This window comes from Muntiacus reevesi, chromosome 6 (assembly GCF_963930625.1).
Source record: "Muntiacus reevesi chromosome 6, mMunRee1.1, whole genome shotgun sequence".
In the NCBI taxonomy this organism is placed as follows: domain Eukaryota; kingdom Metazoa; phylum Chordata; class Mammalia; order Artiodactyla; family Cervidae; genus Muntiacus; species Muntiacus reevesi.
The window spans coordinates 102,106,400-102,124,840 of record NC_089254.1 but is presented as its reverse complement, the minus strand read 5'-3'; the positions used below and the strand labels follow the sequence as shown (position 1 = coordinate 102,124,840).

General features: G+C 39.7%; 1 protein-coding gene across 7 annotated transcripts in view; it reads left to right on the top strand.

Annotated features, from left to right (window-relative positions):
* Positions 1-18,441, top strand: part of TPK1 (thiamin pyrophosphokinase 1) — a 345,650-nt gene that overhangs the window by 63,301 nt on the left and 263,908 nt on the right. For all 7 annotated transcript variants that reach the window (XM_065939582.1, XM_065939576.1, XM_065939575.1 and 4 more), the window contains one exon: positions 14,298-14,369. In XM_065939582.1, coding sequence (XP_065795654.1) covers positions 14,344-14,369 — 26 coding nt within the window. In that variant the 5' untranslated portion in view covers positions 14,298-14,343. The remainder of the gene's footprint in view (positions 1-14,297; positions 14,370-18,441) is intronic.

Below are 18,441 nucleotides of genomic sequence, written 5' to 3'. Positions count from 1 at the left end.
CAGTTCTATTTCCAGTTTTTTAAGAAATCTCCACACTGTTTTCCATAGTGGCTGTACCAGTTTGCATTCCCACCAACAGTGTAAGAGGGTTCCCTTTTCTCCACACCCTCTCCAGCATTTATTGCTTGTAGACTTTTGGATAGCAGCCATCCTGACTGGCGTGTAATGGTACCTCATTGTGGTTTTGATTTGCATTTCTCTGATGATGAGTGATGTTGAGCATCTTTTCATGTGTTTGTTAGCCATCTGTATGTCTTCTTTGGAGAAATGTCTGTTTAGTTCTTTGGCCCATTTTTTGATTGGGTCATTTATTTTTCTGGAATTGAGCTTCAGGAGTTGCTTGTATATTTTTGAGATTAATCCTTTGTCTGTTTCCTCATTTGTTATTATTTTCTCCCAATCTGAGGGCTGTCTTTTCACCTTACTTATAGTTTCCATAGAAAGCCCAGAGATAAATCCACGAACCTATGGACACCTCATCTTTGACAAAGGAGGCAAGGATATACAATGGAAAAAAGGCAATCTCTTTAACAAGTGGTGCTGGGAAAACTGGTCATCCACTTGTAAAAGAATGAAACTAGAACACTTTCTAACACCATACACAAAAATAAACTCAAAATGGATTAAAGATCTAAATGTAAGACCAGAAACTATAAAACTCCTAGAGGAGAACATAGGCAAAACACTCTCCGACATAAATCACAGCAAGATCTTCTATGACCCACCTCCCAGAATATTGGAAATAAAAGCAAAAATAAACAAATGGGACCTAATGAAAATTAAAAGCTTTTGCACAACACGTGCTGTTTTAGAAGCATGTGCCAAACTAACATGCACTCTGCTTTCAGAAAACGTTATGAACTGACTTTGCAAGTGTTTGCTCTATTCTGGGCCCAGCTGTCAACACATCAGAAGCAGTGTAATGGACTAAAATTTTCAGGACTTGATGATGAATCCTTAGGGTTATGCCGTTACATTTCCAGCTTGCTGGGCAATGATCGATTTTCTTGATTGACAGGAAATGTGGTTTACTGTGGCCTGGGTCAACCGGGCAAGCAGTAGTGGATGGAGCAACTTGAAGTGTCAGTGTGCCAAGGGGAAGAACACAGCCTCCTTCCTGTGGGTGACAGTGAGGATGTGTTTATTGGGAACAAGACTATGGCTCCTGCATGGGCAGGTGGATTTTTTTTTTACCACCGAGCCACCAGGGAAGCCCAGTATTGATGATACTCTTGAGTATGGGGACACAGAATCTGGAAAATAGGCTGGAAGAAGGTATCTTCAAAGCTCCTAGTGTATATGCCTTTCTCCTAGTGTGAGGGCGCCAATATCAGAAAAGTATCTCCTTTGAATCTGCTTTTAAATCACAGGTAAATTACTAGTGAATGCTGATATACTAAAAAGAGGATGCATTCTGGGTAGTCTAGGTCCTAATATTTCTCACAGGCGAGGTATCCCCAACTTTAAATCTATCTAGTCTATTCACCAAATACCAGGCAGATGGAAAGACAAGGCATAATTTACACAAATGATACTTTTTGACATCCTTGCCATACATAAAATGTATTCCAAATGTTTGATAGAATGGAAAATGGAAAAAGTCTCCCAAACAGTATGCTCAGTGAAAAGGATATGATATATACAATAGATTATGAATATCCATGAACTGCTACTAGGAAAATCCCACCAAATAACCAAACTGCCATTTTTCAATGTCCCGTTAACTGAGAATGAATAGAATATTAAAGAATTTCAGGCTAACTACGTATTAGAAATGCACATAGAGACTTCCTTGGTTGTCCAGTGGTTAGTTTTATAGTAAGATTACCAAACCTGGACGTACTCATTCCTGCTACAGGGAGCTAATGCTCTTAGGGGGAAATGGATTTAACACATTCAGGATCTATTTACGTTTAGAATCTGAAAGCTCAAATGACAATAACTGGGTATGTTCTCAGGTCTACAGGACTCAGTGGGATATTATTAAAACGATCTCTTTCTTCCCTAAATAGGTGCTAAATGTAAATACTCATTTAACTTTAAAAGACTTAATCCATTCTCATAGGAAATATCTCAGAGCTCTTCAGTTTTGCAGTTGTACTTCTGCAGACCGCCTCCAGTCTGTGTGTGTGTGTGTGTGTGTGTGTGTGTGTGTGTGTGTGTGTTACGATGGTCAAAATACCATTTTGCTGTTTGAGCACAAGATGATTAGTTTTGTTGCTGTCTTTTCTAGTGTCCTTACTGGAATATTATGTATAATATGCATTTAAGAGTAGTATTGGGGCTTCCCTCATGGCTCAGAGGTTAAAGCGTCTGCCTCCAATGCGGGAAACCCAGGTTCGAGCCCTGGGTTCAATCCCTGGGCCGGGAAGATTCCCTGGAGAAGGAAATGGCAACCTACTCCAGTATTCTTGCCTGGAGAATTCCCTGGACAGAGGATCCTGGTGGGCTGCAGTCTATGGGGTCGCAAAGAGTCAGACACGACCGGGTAAATAAACCACCACTACCTGAAAAAGTGAAGGGAAGAATATGTTTCAGGAATGATATGAGAAGTGGTCTGTTCTGTTATGCTACTGAGACATGTTGGGCAGTATGAGATTTGGGATTTAGCTGTTGAATTCTTACACCAGAAGGTCATCAATAACCCTGGCAATAGTTCTTTTCAGGAGATGCTGGGATCAGAATCTCACTGAAGCAGGTTTTGCTCAAGAATGAAACAGAGAAACAGGGTAGAAGCTGAAGGTATAGGGAAGAAGGACAGTGTAACTTATCATCCAAACCAGGGCACTGCACTGGAAGAGGGCACAGTTTATTATCATGCGTATGTATCTAAATTGTACCGAGTGATCACTCTTAGTCTGGGCGGGCAAGAGAGATTTCTCAGGAAGCATCTCTTTGTCTCTATATTTTCTGTCTCTGAAGCAATTTCTTACTTTCTGTGACTTACCAATTCTTAATCTGTTGGTAATGTGATTATTTTAATAGACTTTGGTATGGAATATTTATTCAGAGCTTTTTAATAGTTCTGCTTTGTCTACATGCAATTTATTTCCTCAAAGAATGAATTGACAGTTTGGATTTCCCTATGCACACTTAAAAGAAAAAAAGCTTGCTCTTATATATAGAAGTTTGTGCAATATAAAAAGTGAAATTTGGTGCCTAGAGTTTTCATTGCTTAACTGAAATATTTTTAGAGATGAGAGATTCCTAAAAAGGGTCTTTGGTCCTCTGAAAAAATAACTATTATGTATAATGACTGGCGTGTATTTTGGCTAATATAGATTTTATCTGAGTTCCAGTATTTTTAAAAAACAGATCTTAAATCCTGGATAACTTGGTAATGCATTGCAGTAAATCATTTTTCTATTGTAAATTATATTTTATTTCAATGTATTTTCATTTAGAGTAGTGGTGTTCAATCCTTTTTTGATCTCATGCCATGTTAGCTAAAGAAAAAAGCAACCAATTTATGTTTATTTGTAAAATAACTGCAAGTGATTATCATTGTGATATATATACACATTTTTTCAAAAAACAGCCATTAAAAAGTGAGATAAAGATGAAATGGGCAGTGTTTTAAAATAACGTTGCTGTTATGATGGCTTTCTTCTGTCATTAGCTTGAGGCACTGGTCCAGTGGTTCTCAATTATGATTGCCTACAAGGGCTTCCCTGTGGCTTAGGTGGTAAAGAATCTGCCTGCAGTGCAGGAGAGACCTATGTTCAGTCCCTGGGTCTGGAAGATTCTCTGGAGAAGGGAATGGAAATCCTCTCCAGTATTCTTGCCTGGAGTTTCCCACAGATAGAAGAGCCTGGTAGGCTACAATCTGGAGTCGCAAAGAGTCGGACACGACTGAGCGACTAACACTACAGAGCAATAGTAGACTCTTATAATGTTTTTAAAAAAAAATCATGATACCCATGCCCTCCTGCAGGTGCATTGAGTCAGAAGCTCTAGGAAAGGTTATTGGCTTGTTGTTGTTGTTTGATCTTTGATTCTGATATACAGGGAAGTTGAGGCCACTGTTTTATATACTTAAGGGTCAATACTTCCTCTCTCTCTCTGTTCTCTCCTTTCTCTCTTTACTTCCCTCCTTTTCCCTTCCTTCCACTAAGCTCTGACCAGGACTAATTAGATTGTATTTGAAGTTTCTTAGATCTACTTCTATGGCACCCCACTCCAGTACTCTTGCTTGGAGAATCCCATGGACAGAGGAGCCTGGTAGGCTGCAGTCCATGGGGTCTCGAAGAGTCGGACACAACTGATGGCCTTCACTTTCACTTTTCACTTTCATGCATTGGAGAAGGAAATGGCAATCCACTCCAGTGTTCTTGCCTGGAGAATCCCAGGGCCGGGGAGCCTGGTGGGCTGCCGTCTATGGGGTCGCACAGTCGGGCATGACTGAAGCTACTTAACAGCAGCAGCAGCAGCAGATCTACTTCTAGAAGTTACCACTTTGGCCAGTTTCTTGTATGATGCTTTGGTAGACTTTGTATTATCTTCAATATTGAAGAATATTTAAAAATTACTCAGTTCAGTTGCTCAGTTTTGTCCAGCTCTTTGTGACCCCATGGATTGCAGCATGCCAGGATTCCCTGTCCATTATCACCTCCGAGAGCTTATTCAAATTCATGTACATAGAGTCAGTGATGCCATACGACCATCTCATCCTCTGTCGTCCCCTTTTCCTGCCTTCAGTCTCCCAGTGTCAGGATCTTTTCAAATGAGTCAGTTCTTTGCATCAGGTGGCAAAAGTATTGCAGTTTGAGCTTCATCATGAGTCCTTCCAATGAATATTCAGGACTGATTTCCTTTAGGATGAACTGGTTGGATCTCTTTGCAGTCCAAGGGACTCTCAAGAGTCTTCTCCAACACCACAGTTGAAAAGCATCAATTCTTTGACACTCAGCTTTTTTTATAGTCCAACTCTCATATCCATACATGACTACTGGAAAAGCCATAGCTTTGCCTAGATGGACCTTTGTTGGCAAAGAAATGTTTCTGCTTTTTAATATGCTGTCTAGGTTGGTCATAGCTTTTCTTCCAAGGAGCAAGCGTCTTTTAATTTCATGGTTGAGATAACCATCTGCAGTGATTTTGGAGCCCAAAAAAATTGTTTGTCACTGTTTCCACTGTTACCCATCTATTTGCCATGAAGTGGTGGGACCAGATGCCATGATATTATTTTTCTAAATGTTGGGTTTTAAGCCAACTTTTTCACTCTCCTCTTTCACTTTCATCTTTAGTTCTTCTTTGCTTTCTGCCATAAGGATGGTGTCATCTGCATATCTGAGGTTATTGATATTTCTCCTGGCAATCTTGATTCCAGTTTGTGCTTCCTCCAGCCCAGCGTTTCTCATGATGTACTCTGCATATAAGTTAAATAAGCAGGGTGCCAATATACCGCCTTGACATACTCCTTTTCCTGTTTGGAACCAGTCTGTTGTTCCATGTCCGGTTCTAACTGTTGCTTCATGACCTGCATACACACATTTCTCAGGAGGCAGGTCAGGTGGTCTGGTATTCCCATCTCTTGAAGAATTTTCCAGTTTGTTGTGAACCATACATCAAAGGCTTTGGTATAGTTAATAAAGCAGAAATAGATGTTTTTCTGTAACTCTTGCAAGGCAAACCATTCAATATTACAGTAATCCAAGTCTGTGTCCCAACCAATAATGCTGAGGAAGCTGAAGTTGAATGGTTCTATGAAGACCTACAAGACCTTCTACAACTAGCACCCAAAAAAGATATCCTTTTCACTGTAGGGGACTGGAATGCAAAAGTAGGAAGTCAAGAGATACCTAGAGTAACAGACAAAAATGGCCTTGGAGTACAAAATGAAGCAGGTCAAAGGCTAATAGAGTTTTGCCAAGAGAATGCACTGGTCATAGCAAACACCCTCTTCCAACAACACAAAGAGAAGACTCTACACTTGGACATCACTAGATTGTCAATACCGAAATTAGACTGATTTTATTCTTTGAAGCCAAAGGTGGAGAAGCTCTATATAGTCAGCAAAAAGAAGACCAGGAGCTGACTGTGGCTCAGATCATGACCTGCTTATTGCCAAATTCAGACTTAAATTGAAGAAAGTGGGGAAAACCACTAGACCATCCAGGTATGACTTAAATCAAATCCCTTATGATTATACAGTGAAAGGGAGAAATAGATTCAAAGGGTTAGATCTGATAGAGTGCATGATGAACTATGGACAGAAGTTTGTTACATTGTACTGGAAGCAGTGATCAAGACCATTCCCAAGAAAAAGAAATGCAGAAAGGCAAAATGGTGGTCTGAGGAGGCCTTACAAATAGCTGAGAAAAGAAAAGACACAAAAGGCAAAGGAGAAAAGGAAAGATACACCCATCTGAATGTAGAGTTCCGAAGACTAGCAGGGAGAGATAAGAAAGCCTTCCTCAGTGATCAATGCAAAGACATAGAGTAAAGTAATAGAATGGGAAGGACTACAGATCTCTTCAAGAAAATTTGAGATACCAAGGGAACATTTTGGAAGAAAAGTTACGACCAACCTAGACAGCATGTTAAAATGCAGAGACATTGCTTTGCCAACAGAGATCCTTCTAGTCAAAGCTATGGTTTTTTCAGTAGTCATATATGGATGTGAGAGTTGGACTATAAAGAAAGCTGAGTGCTGAAGAATTGATGCTCTTGAACTGTGGTGTTGGAGAAGACTCTTGAGAGCCCCTTGGATTGCAAGGAGATCCATCCTAAAGGAAATCAGTCCTGAATTTTCTTTTGAAGGACTGATGCTGTAGCTGAAACTCCAATACTTTGGCTACCTGATGCAAAGAGCTGACTCATTTGGAAAGACCCTGATGCTGGGAAAGATTGAAGGCAGGAGGAGAAGAGGATGACAGAGGATGAGATGGTTGGAAGGCATCACTGACTCAACGGAGTAAGTGATGAGTAAGTGATGTGTTTGAGTAAACTCTGGGAGTTGGTGATGGACAGGGAAGCCTGGTATGCTGTAGTCCACGAGGTCCCAAACAGTTGGACACGACTGAGTGACTGAACTGAAGGGAACATTTCATACAAAGATGAGCACAGTAAAGGACAGAAATGGTATTGATCTAACAGAAGGTAAGATATTAAGAATAGGTGGCAAGAATACACAGAAGAACTAGACAGAAAAGATCTTCATGACCCAGATAACCACGATGGTTGTGTGTGATCACTCACACACGATGGTATATGTGTGATCACTCATCTAGAGCCAGACATCCTGGAATGCAAAGTCAAGTGTGCCTTAGGAGGCATCACTACGAACAAAGCTAGTGGAGGCGATTGAATTTCAGTTGACCCGTTTCAAATCCTAAAAGATGATGCTGTGAAAAAGTGCTGTATTCAATATACCAGCAAATTTGGAAAACTCAGCAGTGGCCACACGGCTGGAAAAGGTCAGTTTTCATTCCAATCCCAAAGAAAGACAATGCCAAAAAATGTTCAAACTACTGCACAATTGCACTCATCTCACACGCTAGCAAAGTAATGCTCAAAATTTTCCAAGCCAGGCTTCAACAGTATGTGTTCTGTGAAATTCCAGATGTTCAAGCTGGATTTCAAAAACACAGAGGAACCAGAGATCAAATTGTCAACATCCATTGGATCATTAAAAAAAATAAGCGAACTAGTCAGCCCTTTGATAAAGATGAGTTTGTGTTGTTCAGGCCCTCAGTCGTGCTGCTCTTTGTGACCCCATGGGCTGCAGCACGCCAGGCCTCCCTGTCCTTCAGTGTCTCCCGGAGCTTGCTCAAACTCACGTCCATTGAGTCGGTGATGCCATCCAACCATCTCGTCCTCTGTCGTCCCCTTCTCCTGCCCTCAATCTTTCCCAGCATCAGGGTCTTACCTAAGGAGTCTGTTTTTCGCATCAGGTGGCTAAAGTATTGGAGCTTCAGCTTGAGCATCAGTCCTTCCAATGAATATTCAGGACTGATATCCTTTAGGACTGTGTAGTTGGATCTCCTTGCAGTCCAAAGGATTCTCAAGAGTATTCTCCAACACCACAATTCAAGAACATCAATTCTTCGGTGCTCAGCTTTCTTTATGGTCCAACTCTCACGTTCATACATGACTCCTGGAAAAACCTAATAAGTTGAATAAATGAGGGTGTGCTGCTGCTCCCATTGTGTGGGGCTCCTTTTTAATCCCTTAGACGATCTCATGGGTAATCTGTAAGCCATGACCACCTACTGTAAGGACACCTGAGGTTCCAGTGCCCATCTGCTTAGCAACTAATACTGTCTTAATTTCTTATTGATTGAAAAAAGGCTAACCCTTCACTCTTGAGTTGGATGACTCAGTTTCTTAGATAATTGAATCAGAGATGTGAATAGGATCTAGCTCTGTATATAATCCAAATAATTTTATTCTCAGTGATCTCAAATGAAAAGTAATTGGTTTTCTTGATTTGCTATTCTATTGTCTTTTTACTTTCTTAATTAAAATATTGATATAATTATTTTCCAAGGATGAAACAAACCATCTTTGCCTTCTGATGTCGTGGTTTTTTTTTTCCCCCTTCTTGGATTTGTACCCGAACTCCAGAAACACTTTTGCACTCTACTTATATGCCAGTTATGTTCTATGGAATAATTGTGGAATGACTATTTTATGGAATAATTTTCAGTTCTGTTTTTTCCCTTGCCTCAAGGTGTTAATAAAAATTTAAGACTTTATTTTTTTTTTAAAAAAAGCCTTATATTTACAGAGAAATTGAGAAGATTGTAAAAAGTAGTTCCTATGTATCCCCCTATTTTCACCTTTATCCGCACCTTCTATTAGTATGGAGTGTTTGTTACAATTAATGAACCCATATTGATGTATTATTATTAGTTCCGTAGCTTATTCAGATTTCCTTAGTTTTTACCTAATGACCCTGCTGTGTCCCAAGATTTCATTCAGCCTGGAGTACTGCGTCTAACTGTCATGTCTCCTGGGAGCCTGTTGGCTGTGGCGATCTCTCAGACTCTCCTTCTTTTCGTTGACCTCAGCGGCTTTGAGGAGCATTGAGCAGGCACGCTGTAGTATGTGTCCCTGCTGAAATTTTTCTGAATTATTTTTCCTGCTTAGACTGGGGATGTGGAATTTGGAGAAGAAGATGAAGAGATAGAATGCTGTTTTCATCACCCTGTTTATGACTGTTGATGCTGACCTTGATCACCTGGCTGAAGTGGTGTTTGTCAGGTTTCTCCTCTGTAAAGATTTCCCCCCATTTTCATAGTGTACACTCTTTGGAAGAAACTTCTCTGTGCAACCCACAATATGCAGAGCCCACAACTGTGTTTCCACCCTTTAGGATGGAGTATCTCCTCAAGTAACTAGTCATTTCTTTGGAATTCTTCTGCTTGGGATATGTCTCTTTCCTCCTATTGTAATGATTAACTCAGTCATTTTTGTTGTATCAGTATTGAGTCATGAATTTTTCTCTCTCTACCTGGGGTTGCTAGCCAGAACTATTTTGTTGCTTAAGCTGTTCCAGCTTTGACTATTGGGGTGTTGGGAGCTCTTCGGATTCTCTCTTAGCCCCTTTGACGTACTTCCGTCGGTGTGGCTGTTTCGTTTCTGGGCTTTGGGGAGCGCTTCCTTACTTTCTGGCACGCTCTGACGGTCCGGGCTTGTCTTATGAATTTCCTTTCCCCAATCACAAAACAGAATCAGCCTTTTCTCCTAATAAGCAGGTGTTTCTTTGTTGTTGTTTTCATTTTGTTTTGTTTTTAAATAATAAAATCGAGGAGAGAACTACATAAGAATGAAAGCAAGTTGGCATGCCCCTCCCACCTTTCTTACCTTCTGAATTTGTTGTTTAACTAGTCCTTAGCTGTCAGAGGACCTCTTCACCTTTTTTGCTCAAGGCTAATGATGTAATGTCATTTTGATTGTCTTTTTCATGTCATGAACTTGGACTCGTGAGTGTTGCTTGTGTCCTTAGCCACTCAGTCATGTCCAGCTCTTTGCAACCGCATGGAATGTAGTCCCCCCCAGACTTCTCTGTCCATGGGATTTCCCAGGCAAGAATACTGGAGCGGGTTGCCGTTTGCTTCTCCAGCGGATCTTCCTGAGCCACGGATTGAACCTGCATCTCCTGTGTCTCCTGCATTGCAGGCGGATTCTTTACCCGCTGAGCCATGAACTTGGACGTTTGTACTTAATTCAGAGTTTCCAGGCGACTTGGAGTACTTTGGCTCTGATCCATCCAGGGTCAGGAGTTTTTCATCATCTGTAATTGAAATCCCTTTAAGAAAGCAAATCAAAGATTTTGACTTATCCTATATTTCTCTTTGAGAAAGAATGATTCATTCTCGTCAGAATGAGAGGAATGACTACATTTGACTTTACAAATTGTATTTTTTATAGCATAAGGAAGAAATTCTTCCTAGCCTTTCTCTTAAGTCTTTTTGTACATCCTAGGGATAGCATCGGGGTGACAACCTGAGAAATATTGGGTTGGCCATAAGATGGTACAGAAACCTGAACGAACTTTCTGGCCAACCCAGTACTTGATATAAGACTATTAGTTTCCTTACTGCTATGGTCCTGACTATTTTTCTAAACTCCTACACATTTGGAGTCAGAAGTTAAGGTCCTATGGTTCAGTGTCTGAGGCTGATGTGGACTTCTCTCTGCATTGAGATTCTCTCATAACCTATTTAGGAAACAGTGGGTGGTTCTGGGTACTACATTTTCTGCAGCCTAGTAGGGACTAGTAACCATAAGGGTTTTGAGGTTAAAATGAATGCCAAACTGACTTCATTTAGTTTTAATTGCAGAGGAGCCTAGACTAGAAGAGGAAAGAATATCAGATCCTAGTACCTAAAGATCTTTATGCATAGAGCCAGATTAACATAAATGCTATGTATAGAAATAGTTGGAGTAGTTAATTCTTGGATAATATCATTAGCAAACTGAACTATACATTTTCAAATGTCTTCGTTCTTTTCGAAAATGCTTTCACAGATAATGCCTTAATGAAGGTATGGGTTTTAGAGGAGCAGTGAGGTGGATAATAATGCTTTTCCCCTTCATCAGATTGTTCTTTGAGCCACAAAAATACTGAGTTCACATATCAAAGAATCAGTGACAGCAGTTTGCTCCTTCACTTACACATACATGCAATATTGTTGAATGCCTCCTTTAGCAGTGCAGACCTCGCCAAAGATTAAAGGACCATTGGTTTATCCTAACTATTAGCTCCTTGCCATTAACGTCATATCAAGCACTTACAGGCTATGAATCTCTTATCCCTGTTGAATAAGTGAACAATTTGAAGTCTTCCTTCCTGTGTTTTGATGCTTGCCTGCTCTTTGTCTTTTCCAGTTTCTCTCTTGATCATCTTTACCTTATCCCAGTGTAGACCATGATCACCCCATGATCACCCCATTAATTAAAATTCAGTTTCTCTCTACAGAATAACAACCCCAAGGATTATTGACTTAAAGTAGGAGTTTAGTTTTTTTTTTTTTCTCATATAAAAGAAGTCTGGAGTCAGGCGTTGAAGTGCTGGTGCAGAGGTTTCATGGAGTCATCGGGGACCCAGGCGCTCTCAGCCTGTTGTCTTTGTTCTTTGCATCCCAGGTGGCTGCTAGACTGTTGTTCATTCATCAGTCTTGCTCCAGGTGGCAGAATGGGAGAAAAACAGAAGAAAAAGCCCTCCCCCCCCCCCTTAAGGAGACTCCCTAAAAGTAGCATATCAGGCTCCTCTATACATTTTCTTGACCAGAGCTTAGTGCTATGACTACGTTTTGCTAGAGAGAATCTAAGAGTTTTTCATCTAGACAGTAATATGCCCAGTAAAACAAAAAAAAAGCCAGAAAGTCAAAGCAAAAACCAAAACCGAAACCACAAAAGCCCATCAGGTTTCTGTTGAATAAGAGGAGGAGGAATGTTGTGCAGTAATCACTGGTTTTTGCCACTATCGTTCACTCTGATGCAGCCCAAAGATGCCTCCTGGCTTCCCCTCACCTCTGGACAAGTGATTTTGCCAATTCTCCAACCAGCCATCATCACCATCTTGTTTACACCGATTCCTGTTTCAACATCCCAGAATGGGTGGAAAAAGTCCTGAATTTGAGACAAATCTGATGTCCTGTGTCTGCTAGTTGATCCCAACTGAATCCCTATTTTTAAGCCTGTGGATATTCAGCTCCTGTAGTCCATTTCTTGCAGCAGTTATTTTTGATGTCCATTCGACTTTCATATTTTGACTTTGTTCTTGTTTACTTTCTTAGGAGGAAATCAGTCATCCTCTGCCTTTATCTCAATTTTGTGTATCACTGTGATAGTTCATCCTTTGCTTCAGTCTCCATAGGTGTTTTTATCAGTAGTTTGTAAGCCTTTGGGCCAGGGTGGCGGGGGGGGATACATTCCTTCCCAAAGGAGACTACTTTGTGCTCTGTAAATACCTCTTGAATGAATGAGTCCTTTCCCTTCTGTCTCTTACTTCCCTCTTCCTAATTAGAATACAATATATTCTATATTTAAAATACTTTCTTGGACTTTGCTGCCTTTTTCTCCCCCATTTCTCACCGTTCACTTTTTTAAGTAAGAAGAGGCACCTCAGTTTTCTCACTCCTTGTTCTCTTTACTGTCCTCTGAATTTTCAGACTTTTCTTTGACATTTTCGCCCCCTTGTTAGCCTTTTCTCATCGTCTAGTCTCTTTGATGCGCATTATTGATGCCACATTCTTGGAAATACTCTTAGTTCTTTTACTTTTGTAGCTGTTTCATCTATATTTCCTTTGTTGACATCCTTCTGCTCTGTAACACTGAGCAAAATATGATGATTTATGTTTGCAATTTGTTCTTTTCTCTCTCTGCCCTTGCTTTGCAGTATCTCAGCTTTGTGTCTGCACTTTGACCTTCGTCTGTCATCTCTGTTTGGCTGATCCTCCTGTATACATAAATTGGTTTTACTACTCATTTCTGCATCACTCCTAAATACTTTCTGGATGCCAGGACTGAAATTTCTCTGTCATCAAAAAGAGCGTGTGTGAAATCTGGAATGTTAGGATACATGTCTCAGGTGCCCATCATTAGGATGTTGCCGCCTAAACTTTCCGTGGTAACAATCCTACTGGCCAAAGATCGCAGCTTCCTGTGGGTTGTCTTTTCTGTCTGGAATGCCCTTTTCTTTGTTCTGTCCAGCTATCTCTTTAAGCTCAAGTTCAGAGATCTGCATATCACCAAGATTTCTAGGATAACACTAGACTTTACTGACTTTCTAGGCTTTGAACTTCTGCCACATTCATTTATCTGTTACCCGGCACTCCTCCGATCCTTGTGTTGTACTGTATGTGGAATAAATCGTCTTTATTATAAATGTCTTATCTTGCTGATACCCTGTAATCTTATTCCTCTTCATACTCCTAGTGCTCGATATATAATCGGCACTTAATAACATTTGCCGTGGATGATGGCATCCCCTTTTCATTTCCTTATCTTGTTCCATTTCTAACACTGAGATTGCTTAAAAACACAATTAATTTTTCTTATCACCAAACAAACATTTCTTTTCCATAAATGAAATGAAATGCTCGGACTGAACTGAATGACAGATTTTCAGCCAGCCTCATTGTGTTCTGCTTTGCACTTTTTACAGTACGTTATAAAAGGCTTGAAATGATTGTTGGAGAAGTAACTTTTCTCCATCTTTCTTGGTCTTTTGAGTGTCATCTAAAAAGTGGGAATAAAAGAGTCATGAAAAGAGCTAGTAGGATTTTGGGGAAATAAAGTTTTCCATGGGTGAGTTCAAGTGGGGCCAAGGGGGAGATTGAGAGGGAAAGAGAGAGTGTGACTAAATGAGGATGAAAATGCATGTAAAAGGACACACCCATTAGACCCAAGCAGCTTGGCAGACATTGAGGTGATACCAAATAGCCAGGTAGAAGGCTACCTGTGGCAAAGTGGTGTGTATATCTCAAATCAGCACAGCATTTTTGCTGTGCACCCCTACAAAAAGAAGCATTTGTTGTTGTTGTTCAGTCGCTAAGTTGTGTTCAACTCTTTACAGCTTCAGGGACTGCAGTTGTTTTTATGATGAACTATATTTTGATAATAAAGTCCTCAGCAATACAGTGGTGTGACGGACACATGGAATAAAGTAGATCCAGTGAACCTATGGTGTCTTTTAAAATCCAGGTATAAGAAGTCAGCTGCGATTAAAATTTAGCTCTGTGTAGACTGAAAACCTAAATTAATAAGAGTACGATTCCAGACTCAAATTAGGGAACACAAGACTTAACTTCACTTGTTTACTTGATTTTGCTTTTTTCCCATAGGGAATTTGAAATACTGCCTTGTGATTCTGAACCAGCCTTTGGACAAATGTTTTCGTCATCTTTGGCACAAAGGTAACCTTAATTAGCATTCATGTTTTTTTGCTTTCTTACTCTCCTTTGGACCAATATGGTGGTTAAATATCCCAGAAGCCAGCTGGAATACTAAAAAGAGCAATTTATAATATGCTGATTTAATTATTGAGTTATCAGAAGATGTTATTATTGCTTCTCTGGTAATCTGTTTATACACGTGGTTTCCAAGGAGTGGACCTCCAAGGACAGAATTATAATATAGCATCACTCTACTGTATATCATAACTATTATGTGGATGTTTGTCCTAAGTACTTACAAATGTTTGTTCAAATGTAAATCTTTTTGGCTCCAGTGACAGCAAAAAACCTCCACAAGCCTCACTCATTCCAGCATTCAGTAATGAGATATTTTCAGGATGACAGGAAGATATTACCACTATATTAGAATTTCTAGGGGTGCAGAAAAATATAGTTAAAAATGGAATATTTTTTACCAAATTAGGCTTCTATGAATTTTCCTGTAAGAAATAGGCTTTATTAACTCCTACATTATTCTTTGATTTTTATAGAATTAACTCAAGAAAGTGGTATTAAATAGCATTTGCTGTTTTGGACCTCTGTTCTCCTTTAGTGAAGTCTTGTTTTTTTTCACTAAGGAATACTTTTGCTATGTTTTCAATGTAAGTTTTGGATCAAATTAGATTAACAGAAATCTTGACTCATGATATATTGTAGTGTATTTTTGATTTTCTCTTACCAGCCCAGAATAGTGTTCTCATTGTTGAGGTTGTATGTCTTAGAATGCAAATCTGTTACGTTGATCAGCTTACATCTGGACAAAGGTAGTTGTTACACTAGAGGGAATAAATTATTATGTAGATAATTTTGTAGAAAGAGTTCTTCTTGTTCAGTATGCTCAGGATGAAAACTCTTGGTATTCCAAATTTAACCAACTTTAAATAAGCTAACTTAAAATTTCACATTGTAGCTGTACTAACATTGCCCTAAAAGTAAACAGTTACTTAACTATTAACTTATCTTTCATAGCACTTACTGCTTACTTACCTGTAATTAGGTAGTTATTTGGGTATCTTAAAGCCAAAAGGTCTTTTTTGTCACTTTATCTCTATTGTCTAGTGCTGTGCGTGGCACATAATTGCTTAGTAATTAGAGGGATTGAAAGAAAGAATCTAATATGGTTGCCATTGCTCATAAAGACCAAAGCAGACTGACTAGACACATCTTTTTTAACCTGAACTTACTGTATCATGTTTTATAATATTTTTAGGAGAGCGTGTAAAACTGTGTTTTATTGCAAACATTAGAAATTGATAAAATATTCATTGATAGGTATGGTTAGAAACCTTGGATGATGAAAACCACATCTTAAGCCTCATATTTTCGGGGTGTTAATGGTCCTGTTTTGCACATAGTGTGAAATGACGTAGATTTTTGAGCTGACTGAAGTTCTTCATTTCATTAGTTTTTCTGCAGTGAATTTGATTTGAAAATGTCTCAGGCCTGACATTCACCAGATAATCATTTCAGTTCAGTTCAGTCACTCAGTTGTGTCCAACTCTTTGTGACCCTATGAACTGTAGCATGCCAGGCCTCCCTGTCCATCACCAACTCCTGGAGTTTACTCAAACTCATGTCCAAAGAGTCGGTGATGCCATCCAGCCATCTCATTCTCTGTTGTCCTCTTCTCCTCCTGCGCTCAATCTTTCCCAGCATCAGGGTCTTTCCAAATGTGTCAGCTCTTCGCATCAGGTGGCCAAAGTATTGGAGTTTCAGCTTCAACATCAGTCCTTCCAGGGAACACCCAGGACTGATCTCCTTTAGGATGGACTGGTTGGATCTCCTTGCAGTCCAAGAGACTCTCAAGAGTCTTCTCCAACACCACAGTTCAAAAGCATCAGTTCTTCAGTGCTCAGCTTTCTTTATAGTCCAACACTCTCATCCATACATGACTACTGGAAAAACCATAGCCTTGACTAGACGGACCTTTATTGGCAAAGTAATGTCTCTGCTTTTTAATATGCTGTCTAGGTTGGTCATAACTTTCCTTCCAAGGAATAAGCATCTTTTAATTTCATGGCTGCAGTCACTATCTGCAGTGATTTTGGAGCCCAAAAATATAAAGTCAGCCACTGTTTCCACTGTTTCTCCATCTGTTTGCCATGAAGTGATGGGATCGGATGCCATGATCTTAGTTTTCTGAATGTTGAGCTTTAAGCCAACTTTTTCACCCTCCTCTTTCACTTTCATCAAGAGGCTCTTTAGTTCTTCACTCTCTGCCATAAGGGTGGTGTCATCTGCATATCTGAGGTTATTGATATTTCTCCCGGCAATCTTGATTCCAGCTTGTGCTTCCTCCAGTCCAGTGTTTCTCATGATGTACTCTGCATATAAGTTAAATAAGCAGGGTGACAATATACAGCCTTGACGTATTCCTTTTCCTATTTGGAACCAGCCTGTTTTTTCATGTCCAGTTCTAACTATTGCTTCCTGACCTGCATACAGATTTCTCAAGAGACAGGTCAGGTGGTCTGGTATTCCCATCTCTTTCAGAATTTTCCACAGTTTGTGGTGATCCACACAGTCAAAGTCTTTGGCATAGCAATAAAGCAGAAATATATGTTTTTCTGGAACTCTCTTGCTTTTTCGATGATCCAGCAGATGTAGGCAATTTGATCCCTGGTTCCTCTGCCTTTTCTAAATCCAGCTTGAACAGCTGAAAGTTCAAGGTTCATGTATTACTGAAGCCTAGCTTGGAGAATTTTGAGCATTATTTTACTGGCGTGTGAGACGATTGCAATTGTGCAGTAGTTTGAACATTCTTTGGCATTTCCTTTCTTTGGGATTGGAATGAAAACTGACCTTTTCAGTCCTGTGGCCACTGCTGAGTTTTCCACAGTTGCTGACATATTGAGTGCAGCACTTTCACAGCATCATCTTTTAGGATTTGAAACAGCTCAACTGGAATTCCATCACCTCCACTAGCTTTGTTTGTAGTGATGCTTCCTAAGGCCCACTTGACTAATCATTTGATTTGCATTAAAAAATGAACACTTGATCAGTACATGTATATGAAGGGAAGTAAAGGTATCTAAAGTGTCCTGAAGTGTACTGAAGTGGTTAGATAATTCTTATTTCCCAAGTAACTTTTCTTTAGGTTATTGAAATGCTAAATTCTTTCACATATGCCTCTAGGATAATTCTTGTCATTTTGGAGCCATGAACCATTATAAAAAGCAGCTCTGTTAACACAGAGTGAGAAATAGGTTTTTTGTGAATCTCATAACAGAGGCTGTGGGCTTGTGTTTGTGCTGCTGTCCTTCTAAGAAATGGCAGTGAAACAGGGGAACTCTGAGCTTGAGCTGATTTTCACAAGAGTGTCCCAGAAGAAAGCAGCATCGGTGGTTTGGGGGAAGAGACAGAATTGTGTCTTAAGATTTCATTTCAGCAAGTAAGTCATGGCTGGAGGCTGCCCTGCTGTTTCTCTTGAGCTTATTTATGCATGCAGCATTTTCTGTAACTTCTGTGGATGTGAAGATTTTGCAAGAGCAGAAATTAAGTGGTGATAGCTGACCGCAAAACTGAAACACATGAAAATTTGAAGGCTACTGCATAGCGTAAGTATCTTAAATAAAAAATCTATATTTTACCTTTAACCTATATGTGAAAGGCTTCTGTTGAGTAGGTATTTTTTGAGATTCCTTTCAAAGAAAAGACTACTTTGAAGCTGTTAGTTCACATGTTATAAAATCTAGTTTAAATGACTAAAGAAGGGCTTCAAGGGAGATTAAAATTATAAAAGTTTTTGAGTGTGTTTTCCCTCGACTACATCATGAAGTTTTAAGGACTTTTTGGTCACAATTCTTGGAATAAATATATTTCTACCTGTCTAACATTACGTACCCTGGATTTAATCTGGGGATATAAAATAAATGTTTGATAGGTAGGTAGATAGATAAAACAACAGAAGTCTAGTTAGTATCTCACTAAGTGTTCTGTGGCAATCAGAGATTATTGGCCTTTGTGACTATTACTGTTAGATTTCTTAACCTCCCTCCCTCCCTCGCTCTTTTTTTTTCCCCTTGAGTGAGGC